Below are 15758 nucleotides of genomic sequence, written 5' to 3' on the forward strand. Positions count from 1 at the left end.
ATAATTTTATGGCTTATAACATTTTAAACTATAAAGTTAGTACAGTCAAGAGAAGATGCCCCCATACACCCATTTACATCAAGGACTCTGCTGTGGAGATTGTCCAGCAATCAAAATTCTTAGGGGTTTATGTCTCCAACAACCTGACCTGGTCTCTGCACACATCCTTTCTAGTTAAAAAGGCCAACCAGCGTCTGCACTTTCTCCTTAGGTTAAAGAGTGCCCATCTGAGCCCGGCTGTCCTCACCTCCTCTGCAGGAACAATAGAGAGTGTACTAACCAGTAGTATCTCTCTGTGGCATGAAAGTAGCAGCCTTGCAGGCAGGAAAGCACTGGGGAGGGTCATAGGGCAGCAGAGAAGATTATTAGGACCAGGCTGCCAACCATTGGTGAACTGGCAGAACAGCGCTGCTTGTCCAGAGCAAGAAGGGTAATCAGGGACACTTCACATCTCACTAATAATCTGTTTTCCCACCTCCCCTCAGGTAGACGGTACCGTAGCCTGAGTTGCAAAACATGCAGATTCAGGGACAGCTTTTACCCAACCACCATAAAACAGTTAAATAAAAATCAATAGAAAGAACTGTGCAATTTAGATTGCAGGATATAGAATACACTGTAGCATCTGGTAGCAACTTTATCCTTGTTGTAGCATCTTCATATGTGCAATATTCTGTGTTCTTTATTTATTATTGCATGTTGTGTATACACAAATGCAGAGACAGTTATTGATAGTTTAAAAAAAAAAACACTATTACATTCACACACCTTGGGCTGGTATTTTGTGTTTTATTCTGTTTTTAACTATTTGTGCAGTGCATCGATATTTCATTCTGTGACAGTATCTGTGATTTTCTTTTACTGAATGACAATAAAAATTAGTCTAAGTCAGTTGTCATGGAGGGGGAAAGAATACAGAGACCAAAACTGTTTTTGTACAAGCCTGTGACCATGTTTATTTCTGCTCCTAAATTGGACATTTTAACATGGACTTGAATGGAAACCTGCTTGTTTTTGTACCTCAAGAAGCCAGTCAAGGAACTGCAACTTTTTTCTTCAGGTCAGCATCTTCAGAGGCCATTGAAGGCTACTACCTGGTTAAACACATGGAATCTTCTAATCATGCTCTTTTCCGTATTTTAATCACACCTTTGGCCAACGATTCGGGAGTTAGGCAACCAACCCCCCACCCTGCTCAGCGTGATGCTCTTGTTGGAGTGACATCTCTGCTATTTTGGCATTGTGGGATAGCTCACCGGACTACTTTTGCCTGACCCAGCGCCAGTGGTGGGCACAGATAACCAAAAAATTAACTTCGATAACAGATAATCAGATAACTGAAAGGTTATCTTCAATAAAGATAAAACAATAAACCACCCAAAAATGTATTGGAAGTTACAGATAACCGATAACTTCCAATATTGTCTCTGGTACGTTTACAACTACTAATAAAACAAATTTAAGTTTTAATGCCACAATAGCTTCTAGTAATATTAAAAGTAACAACAGACCCAAACAATGAGACCACACTTTTGTCTCTGAACATTCTGACCCTGCTGGAAGTGCTTGTTTACTACAGCGCTCCCAGCACAGAGACACACTGAGAGCAGCCATAAAGCCAACTCTCTATCAAGCACAACACTCCGGTGAGGCGGAGGTCTTGAAAAATAAAGTCATGCTGACTTATGGTTTTGATTTATAAATAACATTAATACCGATAAAATAACTCCATTAATGTCAACTCTGTCATTTGTACAAAGTTAAAATATAGCATATATCTTTTAATGTTGAATAATGCACTAATTCTGAGGTTTTGTAACAAACACAGACAGATCGCAAAGGATTCTGGGTAAAAGTGCCTCTGCTAAACACTGATTGGTTCAATCATTCATTATGTAAACCAACACGTTAATGTGACGTCTGTCGTGTGTTGGTGTTTACAGATAAATGTGCTTTTGTAAAATATTCCATTTTTTTTATTTGTAAAAACAGGCATTTTTACGGAGCCCTGGAAGTGTCATCGCAAAATGTTTTGCATGTGGAGAGAATGTGCGCACTTTTTATGATGTTGTACTGTGCGAGATGATTTTTCATGCAGGAATTTTTTGGACCGAGTTTCAGGTTAATCGCGCGTCCTGCATCGTGTAGTGTACATGGAGTAACAAGCTGCGTTTAACATCTCAGGACCACCTCCTGATGGCTGATCGTATGGTCCAATGAAAATCAAACCTGTTTGATATTATTCTGGTCGCCCGTCGTGAGGGTATCCTGCTGCTGAAAAGCTACAAGCATCTAACCGCTCGCACTGTGCCTGTGCAAACACCGCAGAGCTGTCTTGTAATGTTATTTTTTATTTTTTTATTTTTTGCTGTTGTTTTGTTTTTAAACTTCATTTGTAAAAAAAAAAAAGCCATTTGCAAAGCCAAAAAGTTGATCTGACAATCATCTGATACCGAGGTCAAAATAAATAGAACACTGCCATCTACTGGTGCCCAGACGCTTAGTACTTAGGGCAAATACTGCCATGAACACTACTGGCCAGTAGATGGCAGTAGAGGCCTTGAAAACATTCATTCATTCATTCATTCATCTTCTACCACTTAGTCCATTTAAGGGTCGTGGGGGGCTACAGCCTATCCCAGCAGCCACAGAGCGCGAGGCGGGGTACACCCAGGACAGGACGCCAGTCTGTCGCAGGGCCACAAACAAACAAACACAGACACACCCACACACACACCTACGGACAATTTAAAGATTCCAATCCACCTAACCCGCATGTCTTTGGATGTGGGAGGAAACCGGAGCACCTGGAGGAAACCCACGCACACACGGGGAGAACATGCAAACTCCACACAGAAAGGCCACGGGAATTGAACCCACGACCTTCTCGCTGTGAGGCAACAGTGCTAACCACTAAGCCACCGTACTGCCCACCTTGAAAACAAAATTCCAGATAATCTCTGTCTGCTACATTTAAAATGCGTGGAATTTAACAAACGCAAATACAATAACAACGTCTATAAACCCAGAGAATATATTCACGAGAGTTTTAGGCACAATGCTGTTGTCCGTGGAGCCTGAACAGAGTGTCTGAAATGCAATTGTCCTGTCATGAACGTACTGGGATTACATCATCCTACCCATAATGCACTGCTGGGCACAGCATGTGCTCACAAATCCTTAAAAATTAGCACATTACTTTAAAACTAAAACATATATCTGATATTTTCACTTTATAAAACTTCAGATATGACAGTAATTTTAAATAACTTGTCCAAAATTAGTTTGGTTAAAATCTGAACCATAAGTTAAAAATGTATCCCTCTGGATGACTTAGGTGATATTGCCAGCATATCGGTATGGTGTTAAAGGAAATGATTTTTTTTTTTTGGCCATTTCTCCTTTGTCTACAGAGGACAGAGACGCTTTTCATAGAAGCAGCTCTCTTTTATTAGCAGAGAGTATAACTGTCCATCTGTTACAAAACTTTTTAACAGGTAGGTGCTGAACTGATTTTAAATTTTAAAAATGCTTGTCGGCTGTTCAGCTTTGTTTACTTTGTTTATCGGTCTAAAAGTTATTGGACAAAAATTAATCGGAAGATAATTGGTCTGATAATGATTTTTTAAAGTTATCTAAAAAGATAATCCGATAATGAAAACATTATCTTCGATAATTATCTGTTATCAGATTATCGGAAGTGTGCCCACCACTGCCCAGCCCTGAATTTGCCGACATGAGAAGATGCTGCTGGATGAGTGTGAGCATACTGAGTTACAATCATTTAGGCATAAAAATACGAGATACACAAGTTCTTGTTCCAAATATACTCCTTATGTTTTTGTTAGCCATGAAAACGCACTGTCATTTCAAATACAGCATTGTTTGGGAACTACATTTTGCGCAAGAATTAATCAAGCACGTCGGCTGCAGGCGCGTACTAACACAGAATACACAAAAACTGTATAGATGCTTGGCCAAAACAAGAGCGTCCACTTTTAGCTTGCCATAAGCTAAGTTAGTGGCGCACGTGAGAGTATGCCAAAACCCCCCTTCTAGATCCGCCACTGGTCCTTGCCTACGATGACTCGTCATTCCTCAGCACTCATTATTAAACACAGCTCCACGGACACTGAAACATTACGTAAATAATTCACAGCTCACGTTGTTTTGTAACGCTAAAGCTCGGCTGTGATTGCATCAGTACAGATGTTTCAATCATGAAAAGTGTTTGCATTTCCTTCGTTTACCTCCCAGAGGAGCTTTCTCGTCCCCTTCCCCCCACGCGCGCGTCAACTCTTTCACCTGTGTGCGCGTGCAGACACACCCTTCTGCTTCCCAACAGCCAATCGCTGCTCGCAAAGACGGGCAGCCAGGAATTGTACTTCCTGGCTTTCGTGAGACAGGAGTTGGGCAGGAGAACCGCAGGGAATTGCGCAGTTTTATCCAGGGAGTTCAGGCAAGGTGGAGAGACGAGGTTCGAGCTTTAGTTGCACGCCGTAGTGCTTAGTTTGATTTGTGGGAGGTCGGTGTGTTCAATAACAAGCGGCGGAGAGGACAAGGCAGAGAGAAGGAGGTGGCGGCGACGGAGGTGGAGAGATAAGTGTCAATCTGTTGAGACTTGCTTGGGAATTTGAGGAGGGAGGGGAGCTGGAAAGAAACAGGCAGCGAAAGGGAAAAGCAAAGAGCTGAGGCGTAAACAAAGTTTAAAGTGTACAAAGATGTAAAACAAAAAAGTGCAACTTTGACTCGCAATGTGAAAATAAGGACTGAATTTTTGTGTGGTGAGAAGTCTCATGCTTTTAAACTGAACTGGTCTGTGGGGGGCGGGGAAGCACTACTCCCCAAAATACTACACTCAGGTGAGTCACTGTCATATCTTTTCACGAATTTCAATTTTTTTTTTTTTGGTATGATGTATGGTTTAGCTGTGGTGTACATGTTCTGCTGATGTGTCACAGCCAGGCCTTTGCTTTGTGGAAGTGTTTTGGAATGCTTTGCTGGTCTGTGCTGCATTCTTATAAAACTGTTCCACCTTTTCAAATGTTAAGCTTCCAGACCTGCGCTGAGACACAGCATTAGAATGAATTGTTTGTAAGTGTGAAATGCAAACACGAATGCGCAGTTTATATTTGCTGCTGTGCTTTCCTTTTTCAGAGTTGTGGAATACATTTCATGTTATAATTTAGTCCTTCATGTTAACTACAAGGCTGTTACTACAGGTCCCAACACAGGCATATCACAAACTGGCTGTTTTTTTTTCAGCACTGCTGGTTGCAGAAGTGCAGTGAGTAAATAAGAGTTTGGAGCTCTACCACATTTGGTGTTCTTCTAGCACTTCTGATTTCACATATGCAGTAAGACTGGGTGCATATGAGCAGTAGGTGCAATACAGATTCTGACCTTTATTGCCTGTGTTTCTGTATGCAATGGGGCTACTGTTCCATCATTGACTGATAGAGGTGCTTCTGAGATTGTTGTAAATAAAATCAAGTCTGAGACACACACAAGTACAAAGATATTTTTAAAATGGGACACTGCACATAAATAAATTTGTATGAACATATGGCTGGATGTGCACTTTCACGGGTCAGCACATATAAACATGTTATATCTAAGTAGGCCATTTTTATTGAACTTTTGAACTGTTTTTAATCAGTGTTCATAACTGAAATCACCTCTTTTTACTTTCTAGGTTATTAAAATTATGTTACTATGGAGACCAAAAGGAACAACTGGACCCTCGGTGACACATTATCCAAGCTTCACCCAGGTGGAAAAATCTCTCGGGATCCAAGTCCTAAGCCAGGCTCAACTGCTCAGTCAGAGCGAGAGAGACAAAGGATCCCTGAGGATGAATGGAGGAGAGAAAGAGAAATGGAGAAGATGAGAGACAGAATAAGATACAAAGAAAAAGATGTGTACCTACAAGAGAGATGCGATGAAAGAGACACAGTTTCTGCACCCAGGGCCAGACCAGATGAAAGAGAATGGAGGGAAAGAAAAAAGAGGCGTGAAGAGGACCGTAGCAAGAGTGGAGGGCTACTGTCAAATGTAGATAGGGAAACTGAAAGGGTGATGAAGAAAGGTGACACATTTCCCAGAATAGCTAAACATGTTGCTGACTGTGGCAGAAGAACAGCAGAGATAGTTAAAGACAGAATAGGAAACAGGCAGATGGACAGAGGAGAAAGAAAGGAGAAGCGAGAAAGGGAGAGAGCATGGCAGAGAGAGAGGTACAGAGAGACAGAAGACTTAAGACTCAGGGCGACTGAGGAGGGTAGACTCAGAGGAGAAGAAAAAGCACAACGAGAAAAATATAGAGATTATGATGTTAGTTTTCAAGAGAGGAGGAGAGGAAGGCATTTAGAAGTGGCTGATATACGGGACATAAGAGAGAGAGAGAGAGATGCACATAGTACACAAGAAAAGGACAGGTCTTATATGAGAGCGAAGGGGCGTAGGACGCCGTCTCCATATCAAAGAAGAGACCAAGAGACCTGCTTGCAAACAAAAGACAGGAAAAAGGAGGGAAGGAGAGACACTAAGAGTGAAGGAGACAGTGATGAGACAGAGTCACGAAAGGACAGGCTAAGAGACAGAGAGGAGTTGATATATCAACACAGTAGAAGTGAGGGGGACAACAAGGGTAAACCAGCAAGGGAGAAGCATCACGAGAGGCAGGGGTACAGAGAAGAAGATAGAGTCAGACAGACAGGGCAAGAGTGGCACAGCAGAAATGACAGGAAACTAGAGAAGGAATTCAACAGGGAGGCAGAGAGATGGAAGGAAAATGCGAGTGACAGGAAGCGCTTTACCCAAGATGACAGAACAAGGACAAATGACAGGAGACAGGATGACCGATACAGAGAAAGGGAGTATGAGGAGAGGAGAGCCAGAGAGAGGAAGGAGAGGGAGGTTGATCCGGTAAGAAGGAGGGAAATGTCTGCTAAAGTGGCACCGCAATCTCATAGTAGCGGAGAATGGAGCAGTGATATGGACAGTGATGCTCGATATAGAAGAGGGCGAGATACTAATGAAGAGGGCATAGGTGAAATAGATGCAGAAGAAACGGGGAGTCAGGAGGGAATAGCTAAAGGAAGAGAGAGGGAGCTGAAGGAAAGCAGAAGACGAGACAGAGATGGTGCAGAGAGAACAGGGGGTGCACAGGAGCGCAGGAGGATGTGGTTAGAACCACAGAGAGGCAACAAGAGTAAAGAGTCCCATTTAGAGGAAGAAAGAGAGAGACATTTAAGGCAGGAAGAAAGGAGGAATGAACAAGAGAGGGAGGTGGAGTCACAGATGGAGCATGGTGTAAAAGAGGAAAAAGATGAGAGGTGTTGGGACCAAAGGGATGCCAGGGGAAGGCACACTGATGATAGAGAACACAGAAGAAACATGGAACACATGGAGAAAAGGGGAGCTGAAGAAAGGGAGATAGAGGGAATAAGTCTTGATAAAGAGGAGGTGGGTGAGGTCTGGGGCGAGGGAGATAAGGGTGGAGGAAAGGTGCATCTTTCTAACAGTGATGGAAGCAATGAGGGAAGCCGGTTGAACGAAGTAGAGAGCGAGAACATGACAGATGACATGGAGGAGAGTGACACAGAGGAAAGAGGCGGGAGCGATTATTACGCTCACTCCGAGAGTGAAGGAGGAAGTGAGAGAGGGTGGGTACAAGACTGGGACAAAAGACTGTCAGCAGAGGACGAATTTGTGACTGTGTCTAGTGGGGGAGAGAGAGAAGAAGAAGAATTTCAGGACTGTAGGGAATTCTGGGAGGGTGGCATTCCACCTGTTGACTTTGAAAGGTACGGGCAAGAGAAGGAGAGGGAAGATGAATGGAGAGTTGGTGAAGAGATGGTTGATGAAAATGGAGAAGTACAGGAGAACGAGAAACAGCCAAAATATGTCTATTGTGTGATTGGGCAAACGTGGCCCCCGACTAAGAGGAGGGAAGCATCTGGGAGTCATCAGACATGCAGAGAAGAACGTGAATGCCTGAATGTAGAAAGTCACGACCATGATAGTGATGACATCATTCAGCATACTGAGGATGACCAGCATCCGCGTCTCGGGAGAAATGACGACTATATGATCAGCAATCGAGACAGGGAAGTCACGAGTGAAAGGAATGAGAATAACATGCCGGATGAAGACACATTGAACAAGGACACTGATGAAACCACTGATGTGGATGTCGGATGCAGAGCATCTACAGAAAGTATGGGGAAAAAGGTGGAGCACCTGCATGCTGAAATGAATACAGTAAAAAGAGACTCACAGACTGAAAAACTCCTCATGGAATGGAGAGAAAAAAATAAAGAACAGACCGAAAGAGAGAAGGAGCAAGCTTCACAAATCCCTGCTATTCATTCTGCTGGAATTGATGCACAGGGGACTTTTCAACAGACCACCTTAGCTGGTATTAATACTGGCTCAATAAGTCTGGAAGAGGAAGAGGCCAGTCGGATCCACGTGAGCCGAACCTGGAGCATGTCAGAGGAGACAAAGCGGCGCTCCCAGGCTCCTCACCTTAAATGGGCCAAAACTGTGGTGCGCCAGATTCTTGGAACCTCAGATGAACAGAGTATTGATGACCCAAACTCTGGGTCAGAGCAGGGGGATAGCAGGTGTGAGTTAACAATGGAGAATGACAAACAAGGTGTGGACGTTGCACAAGAAACTGGAGAGGTGTTCAGTTGTGCCAAAGTGGAAGAGTTGCGAACCGATGAACCTCAGTCAGAAGCAGAGTTGGAAGAGGAAGAGCCATTGGAGTTGGAGGGATTAAGAGGTACGGGGCAGAGCAAAACAAACATCCATACAGAGCAGTTCACAGCTGTGCAGAGTGACACATACACATACACTCATGCTGAGACACTGTTAGACACAGAACAGAAGGAGGATCACCATCCAGCCACAGACACAAACACTCAGGTGGAGGTGACAGTTACAGAGGAGGCAGGTGATGAGGTCAGTGTAACAGAATTGGATAACAAAGCCAAGAGTGGGAAGGAAATGGAGATGTATCTGTCTGTGAGCAACACGCTGTACAAGCCCAACAGCTGTCCTATTCTTAATTACGAATCTGAGCCAGACCTCTGGACCTCCTATGTAGCAAGTGTAGAGCAGGAGGTGGAAGACCGATCAGGAGAAAACGAAGAAGAAAGGCAGATACAGCAATCCCAGGATGTGGGTGCTGCAGAAGAGGTGTGTGACGAGAGCCTGGGAGAAGGAAATGTGGGGGAGGAGATGGTAGAAAGCGTAGCAGGAGGAATTCTGGCCAGCAGCAGTTTTCGAGATTTGGGTCCTGACGCTCGATTACGGAGAAGGGGGATTCGCAAAACGACTGAGAGAAGAAATGAAGACCTGGTAGAGGTGGAAGAGGAAGGTGTTGGAAGGGATCGCAGACCCAGAATATTTTCTATCACAGGTAAATAAAAGATGACAGAGGACTGAGCAAATCAGTGCATCATTCATTCCTTTTTCAATATGAAGCCATTAATTAAAAACGAGTCAAAAAAACTGTTTGCAAAATGAAAAAGAAAACAAATGATTCATTTTCCGATTTTAGTTATTCAGCTCAAAAATGGGAGAGAAAAAAGTGATAACAAGCACTCGTATTTTATTTTATTCTCTATATATAACACAAGTGGTGCGACCTGGAAGTGACTGTACCAGTGGGGGGGGGGTTCTCTTCACTGACAGCTTCCAGGGTCAGTTAACATAAAGGAGTGTGTCCATTTGTCACGGAAGGCTTCCAGTGAGCATTTTTCTGTTGAAATGAAGTAAAAAAAAAAAAAATAAACCTATGCTTATCTAGCTTTAAAAAAATGTTTTAAAACATCTACACCAATATTTAAAAATGTTGAAAATAGGTTTAAAAGTAAGTAGTTTTTTCCTTTCTTGGTTCTTTGTATTTGTAGATGATTAAAATTTTATGCTTAAACTGTTTTTAACTGATTTTTTTTTTTTTTTAATAGTGATATTTTTCATCCTCTGCAATGTGCAAATTATAGCAGATCATAAAACTTTCACTTTTAAACTTGAAACGTGGTTCTGGCTATAGAAGGATTGGATTACATCACAAGTTATACACTTGTCATAACAGCTACCAGAGGACAAAAACACCATGCAATACAGGATATAACAATTTTAATGCATGAACATTCATTCATTTTCTATACCTGCTTACTGTGATCATGAGTCACAGGGGGACTAGAGCATATCCCAGTAGTCATAGGGTGAGAGTATGGGGTACACCCTGGACAGGATGCCAGTCTATATGTGAGGCAGGGTCACATATAGACAGACATCTCATGCCCAATTTATAGTCACCAATTCACCGAACGTGGATGTCTTTTGGAAGTGACAGGAAGCCGGGGCATGCGGAGGGAACCCACGCGAACATATAAACTCCACATGGGCCAGGTGGGAAGTGATTCCAGGACCTTCTTCCTGTGAGGTAACACTGATGACCACTAAGCCACCACGCCACCCACAACATGAACAGTGTCCTTTTAAATAAAATGATAATGAACCACACAAAAAAAAAACTGCTGCAAGTAATCTAATAACTGAAATTAAACAGTGTTTGTTCCCTAGATTTTTTTTTCTGAAAGGCATCCATCTTTTCAGAATACTACCTGTGGGCTACATTGGACAAAGCTTGGAACCAAATTTTGTTCACACAAGTGGTAAATATAAATTAAGTCAATAAATGAAACCTCTCAGCATATAAGCTTCTGTAGCCAAAATATGAACACCAATTAAGTATTTAATTGAATCATTGTGCCAGTTATCACATTATTCAATTAAATATTCGTTTACATTATTTTGGGTTAATGGATTGTAGAATTTATTTCCTTTAATATTTTTGTTCATGGTAATTTAAAGATTTAAATTGTTAAATGTATTAAATCATGTATCACAAGATTGAGTTTTTGCTGTCCCCTGGGAACTGTGAAGACTTGGTACATAACTTGTAATGTAATGATGTTGTCTTTTTACAACCAGAACCACATTTCAAGTTAATATTTTTTTATACCGGCTTAAAAGTGCGAAGGTAACCCCCGCCCTATCTGTGTGTATTTGCTAACTTTTTTTCTCACAGATTTGCATTACCGACTTTATATATACTGTGTGTGTGTGTGTGTGTATGTATGTGTGTATATATATATATATATATATATATATATATATATATATATATATATATATATATACGCTTTTGATCTATCTCTAAAAATGTATTTATACAAACCAAATTTTACACAGCATGAATTTTACACGAGCAACACGCTAGCGTGTGTGTGTGTGTGTATATATATATATATATATATATGCGTATGTATGTACAGTAGTGTTCAGAATAGTTGTAGTGCTATGTGACTAAAAAGATTAATCCAGGTTTTGAATATATGTCTCATTGTTATACATGGGAAACAAGGTACCAGTAGATTCTCACAAATCCAACAAGACCAAGCATTCATGATAGACACACTCTTAAGGCTATGAAATTGGGCTATTAGTAAAAAAAAAAAAGTAGAAAAGGGGGTGTTCACAATAATAGTAGTGTGGCATTCAGTCAGTGAGTTCGTCAGTTTTGTGCAACAAACAGGTGTGAATCAGGTGTCCCCTGTTTAAGGATGAAGCCAGCACCTGTTGAACATGCTTTTCTCTTTGAAAGCCTGAGGAAAATGGGACGTTCAAGACATTGTTCAGAAGAACAGCGTAGTTTGATTAAAAAGTTGATTGGAGAGGGGAAAACTTGTACGCAGGTGCAAAAAATTATAGGCTGTTCATCTACAATGATCTCCAATGCTTTAAAATGGACAAACCAGAGATGCATGGAAGAAAACGGAAAACAACCATCAATATGGATAGAAGAATAACCAGAATGGCAAAGGCTCACCCATTGATCAGCTCCAGGATGATCAAAGACAGTCTGGAGTTACCTGTAAATGCTGTGACAGAAGACGCCTGTGTGAAGCTAATTTATTTGCAAGAATCCCCTGCAAAGTCCCTCTGTTAAATAAAAGACGTGCAAAAGAGGTTACAATTTGCCAAAGAACACATCAACTGGCCTAAAGAGAAATTGAGGAATATTTTGTGGACTGATGAGAGTAAAATTTTTCTTTTTGGGTCCAAGGGCCGCAGACAGTTTGTGAGACGACCCCCAAACTCTGAATTGAAGCCACAGTTCACAGTGAAGACAGTGAAGCATGGTGGTGCAAGCATCATGATATGGGCATGTTTCTCCTACTATGGTGTTGGGCCTATATATCGCATACCATGTATCATGGATCAGTTTGGATATGTCAAAATACTTGAAGAGGTCATGTTGCCTTATGCTGAAGAGGACATGCCCTTGAAATGGGTGTTTCAACAAGACAATGACCCCAAGCACACTAGTAAACGAGCAAAATCTTGGTTCCAAACCAACAAAATTAATGCCTCGCAGATGTGAAGAAATCATGAAAAACTGTGGTTATACAACTAAATACTAGTTTAGTGATTCACAGGATTGCTAAAAAAGCAGTTTGAACAGTTTTGAATAGTTTTGAGTTTGTAGCGTCAACAGCAGATGCTACTATTATTGTGAACACCCCCTTTTCTACTTTTTTTTTTTTACTCATAGCCCAATTTCATAGCCTTAAGAGTGTGCATATTATGAATGCTTGGTCTTGTTGGATTTGTGAGAATCTACTGAATCTACTGGTACCTTGTTTCCCATGTAACAATAAGAAATATACTCAAAACCTGGATTAATCTTTTTAGTCACATAGCACTACTATTATTCTGAACACTGCTGTATGTATGTTAAAGTCGAGTCTGCGATTTAGTATAATCAGAGATTGTGCTCGTATAGACTCCAATTGGAGACTCTACTAGTAGAGACTTAAAGCCATTCATTATCATGACAAGATGATATCTAGACATAGAATGACAGCAATACCTTACTGTGGAAATTTGAAAAATATGTGTCATATCAACTTCACCATGCTGAATTGATCACTGTAAGAAGAGCTTGTAATCAGTGGAAACTCTACTAGTAGATTCTCCAATCGGAGTCTCTACTCTTCGATCAGAGATTCTACCAAGTCACAGTTTCTACTATGATTGATATATACGTATGTATGTGTGTGTGTATACATATATATATACAGTGATGCCGGTAACGCGTTACTTAGTAACGCGTTACTCTAATCTGACCACTTTTTTTAGTAACGAGTAATCTAACGCGTTAATCTTTCCAAATCAGTAATCAGATTAAAGTTACTTCTCCATGTCACTGTGCGTTACTATTATTTTTCATTGTGGGTCGATAACAGCATTAAACTTGGTCCGTGGGCAGGAGGTCGGGGTTCGACTGAACTGCCCACTTTAAGCGAGCTGTGAGCTTTTAATCCGCGGTTTTTTGCAGCTGCTCGACTCGTCGTCACCTCTTAAAGCGCGGTGATCAGCACACCTGCACTGAACTTTACAAAGACATTTTTATACTTTTTTTCCTCATTTATTTAGAATTCTGAGCTGAGCCGCTCTGTATCTGGGCGTTAAAAACAGCTGATCCTCCGCGACGTGTCAACAACTAACACTATTTTCCACTCAAATGCACCTAAACTCTCTTTCTGAGGACCACATGATGTGAAAACGCAATAAAACTTTCTTACCTGTAAATCTGGTCATGTTTTCTGCATAAATAAATGTTATCCATTCTTTGTGCTCAAACGCCAAAGCAGGGGCGAATCTAGATGGAATGGGGGCGTGGGGCAAGGATGTGCCCCCTCCCCCACAACACCCCTAGATTAAAGGTGCAATTTTGAAGCCGTTTTTTACTACAACTAATATTGCTTAAAATAATAATAATTTCGACAAGTAAAATGTTTAGAGAGAATTTAAATGTTAGAAAAATGTTAGAATTTAATAGTTACCTTTATAAACAATGTAGGCTCGAAATTGCAAGTTTTACTGTTACAGTGCTGTCAACAGTTAAATATGAGGTCAAGAAAGACGTCTTTATTTTACTTTTTATAAAACAAGTATTTATTTTCATTGAAGTCAAGAAAGGGTGACTATAAAGTGAGTTTTGGCAAAACAGGTATCATTGTCATGTTGAGGTGGCAGAGGGTTGTTGTCGGCAGCTGGGAAAAGTAACTAAAAAAGTAACTAGTAATCTAACTTAGTTACTTTTACAATTGAGTAATCAGTAAAGTAACTAAGTTACTTTTACAATTCAGTAATCAGTAAAGTAACTAAGTTACTTTTTCAAAGTAACTGTGGCAACACTGTATATATATATACACACTATAATAATATCACTATTGAAATTCACAGTTAAACATCTAATTGTGAGCATTTAATCATCTGCAAATACATGGTGAAATTTTTTTTACTTTTGAACATGGTCTCAACGCCTTTTGTAAAGGTGGGTATAAATGTTTCAAAAAACATATTTATTTTTTAATAAACAGAAAAATTCTCAGTGGGAGATGTTGGTGATAAGTAGAGGAGAATAAACATGTCACTTCATGGTAATTGGCCTTTAACACCCTGCGTCGAAAAAAATAAATTGTGCCTCCTGTAGTTACAGTCCCTTCCAGTTCATTTCACTTGTGTCAAATGAAAAAAGGGGTTATGAGCACTTATCTGTTCCTTCCATTTTTGATTTGAGCAAAATCTGCGTTTTATTAGAGAGTTGGAGGGCGTTTTGAGGAGGAGGAAAGTCTTGTTTCATATTGAAAATGATTGAACAAATGTTACACTGATTGAGAACACAGTCTGTCCACTCAAATCAGAAGAATGTGTTCATTTAGGTTTAATGACATCACTTCGCACCATCTCCAGTCACTTTTATTTATCATACGTCAGCATTGCTCATTTCTGATGATCTTAATCAGGCTGGCTATGTCAACCTAGACTATCCCACAGAGGAAACCACCTGATGTGATCATATACACAGGAACTTAGTTAACTTATTCTGTTTTTGCTTTTCTTTTAAATCTTGACTTTCTGTATTGCACCTGGAATTTCTGGATCAATTTGACTAATGTGTCAATCAATCAATGATGAATTTCAGCTGTACTGCTCTTATTGTGTCATCTTACACTGGAAAGTTGGAAACTACATTAGACATTTGCTGTTACAGTTGGTGGGTGGAGATAAATGGAGGTGGAGAAAGGAGGCAGAGCATAAAAGTCTTGGGTAAATCCAGTGTTGAGACATAGTGGGAATGTGGAACTCTGTGCTGTAGAAGATATTTATTTATTTATTTATTTATTTATTTACTTACTTACTTATTATTGATTTATTCTCTGTTGGTTTGTTTTTGTTCATTTCTTTGAAGCAGTTACAATCATTCACCATTAATTAGTCAGAATTTAGAGCACAGGTTGATATGTTATTTTTTCAAGCTTCATCAAATTCGTACTTTCTTCTTCCAGATGATGAAGATAGTAAGAGTGATAGCTGGGGAGAAGTCGACCTCAGGTAAATAACAGACATGATTATTTTCATGCCGATTTGTTCTCTTGTAATTGCAGTGCAGTAGCTCCCATGTAAATGCTTTACTTATTTTTAAGTCTTTGGGCTTTAGTGTCCTTAATACTGAAAATGGACACTATAGAACATTTGTTGTAATTAAAGATTACTTCAAAACAAAAGAAACTAAACTGAGTCAAAGACGGCAGGTTCAGGCAGTTCTGTTCATCTCCTGTGTTTTTAATACGGTGTTTGACAGCTGTAACTTGACTGTGTAACTC

The 15758-nt window shown here is 40.5% G+C and overlaps 1 protein-coding gene across 2 annotated transcripts in view; it reads left to right on the plus strand.

Moving 5' to 3' along the window:
- Positions 1-4361: 4361 nt before the first annotated feature.
- Positions 4362-15758, plus strand: part of arhgef5 (Rho guanine nucleotide exchange factor (GEF) 5) — a 36653-nt gene continuing 25256 nt past the window's right edge. The window contains exons 1-3 of one of the 2 annotated variants that reach the window (XM_034174565.1): positions 4362-4862; positions 5696-9430; positions 15441-15486. In XM_034174565.1, the coding sequence (XP_034030456.1) occupies positions 5716-9430; positions 15441-15486 (3761 nt within the window). In that variant the 5' untranslated portion in view covers positions 4362-4862; positions 5696-5715. The remainder of the gene's footprint in view (positions 4863-5695; positions 9431-15440; positions 15487-15758) is intronic. The other variant, XM_034174566.1, reaches the window with a different exon arrangement.

Source organism: Thalassophryne amazonica, chromosome 7 (genome assembly GCF_902500255.1).
Source record: "Thalassophryne amazonica chromosome 7, fThaAma1.1, whole genome shotgun sequence".
NCBI classification, from domain to species: domain Eukaryota; kingdom Metazoa; phylum Chordata; class Actinopteri; order Batrachoidiformes; family Batrachoididae; genus Thalassophryne; species Thalassophryne amazonica.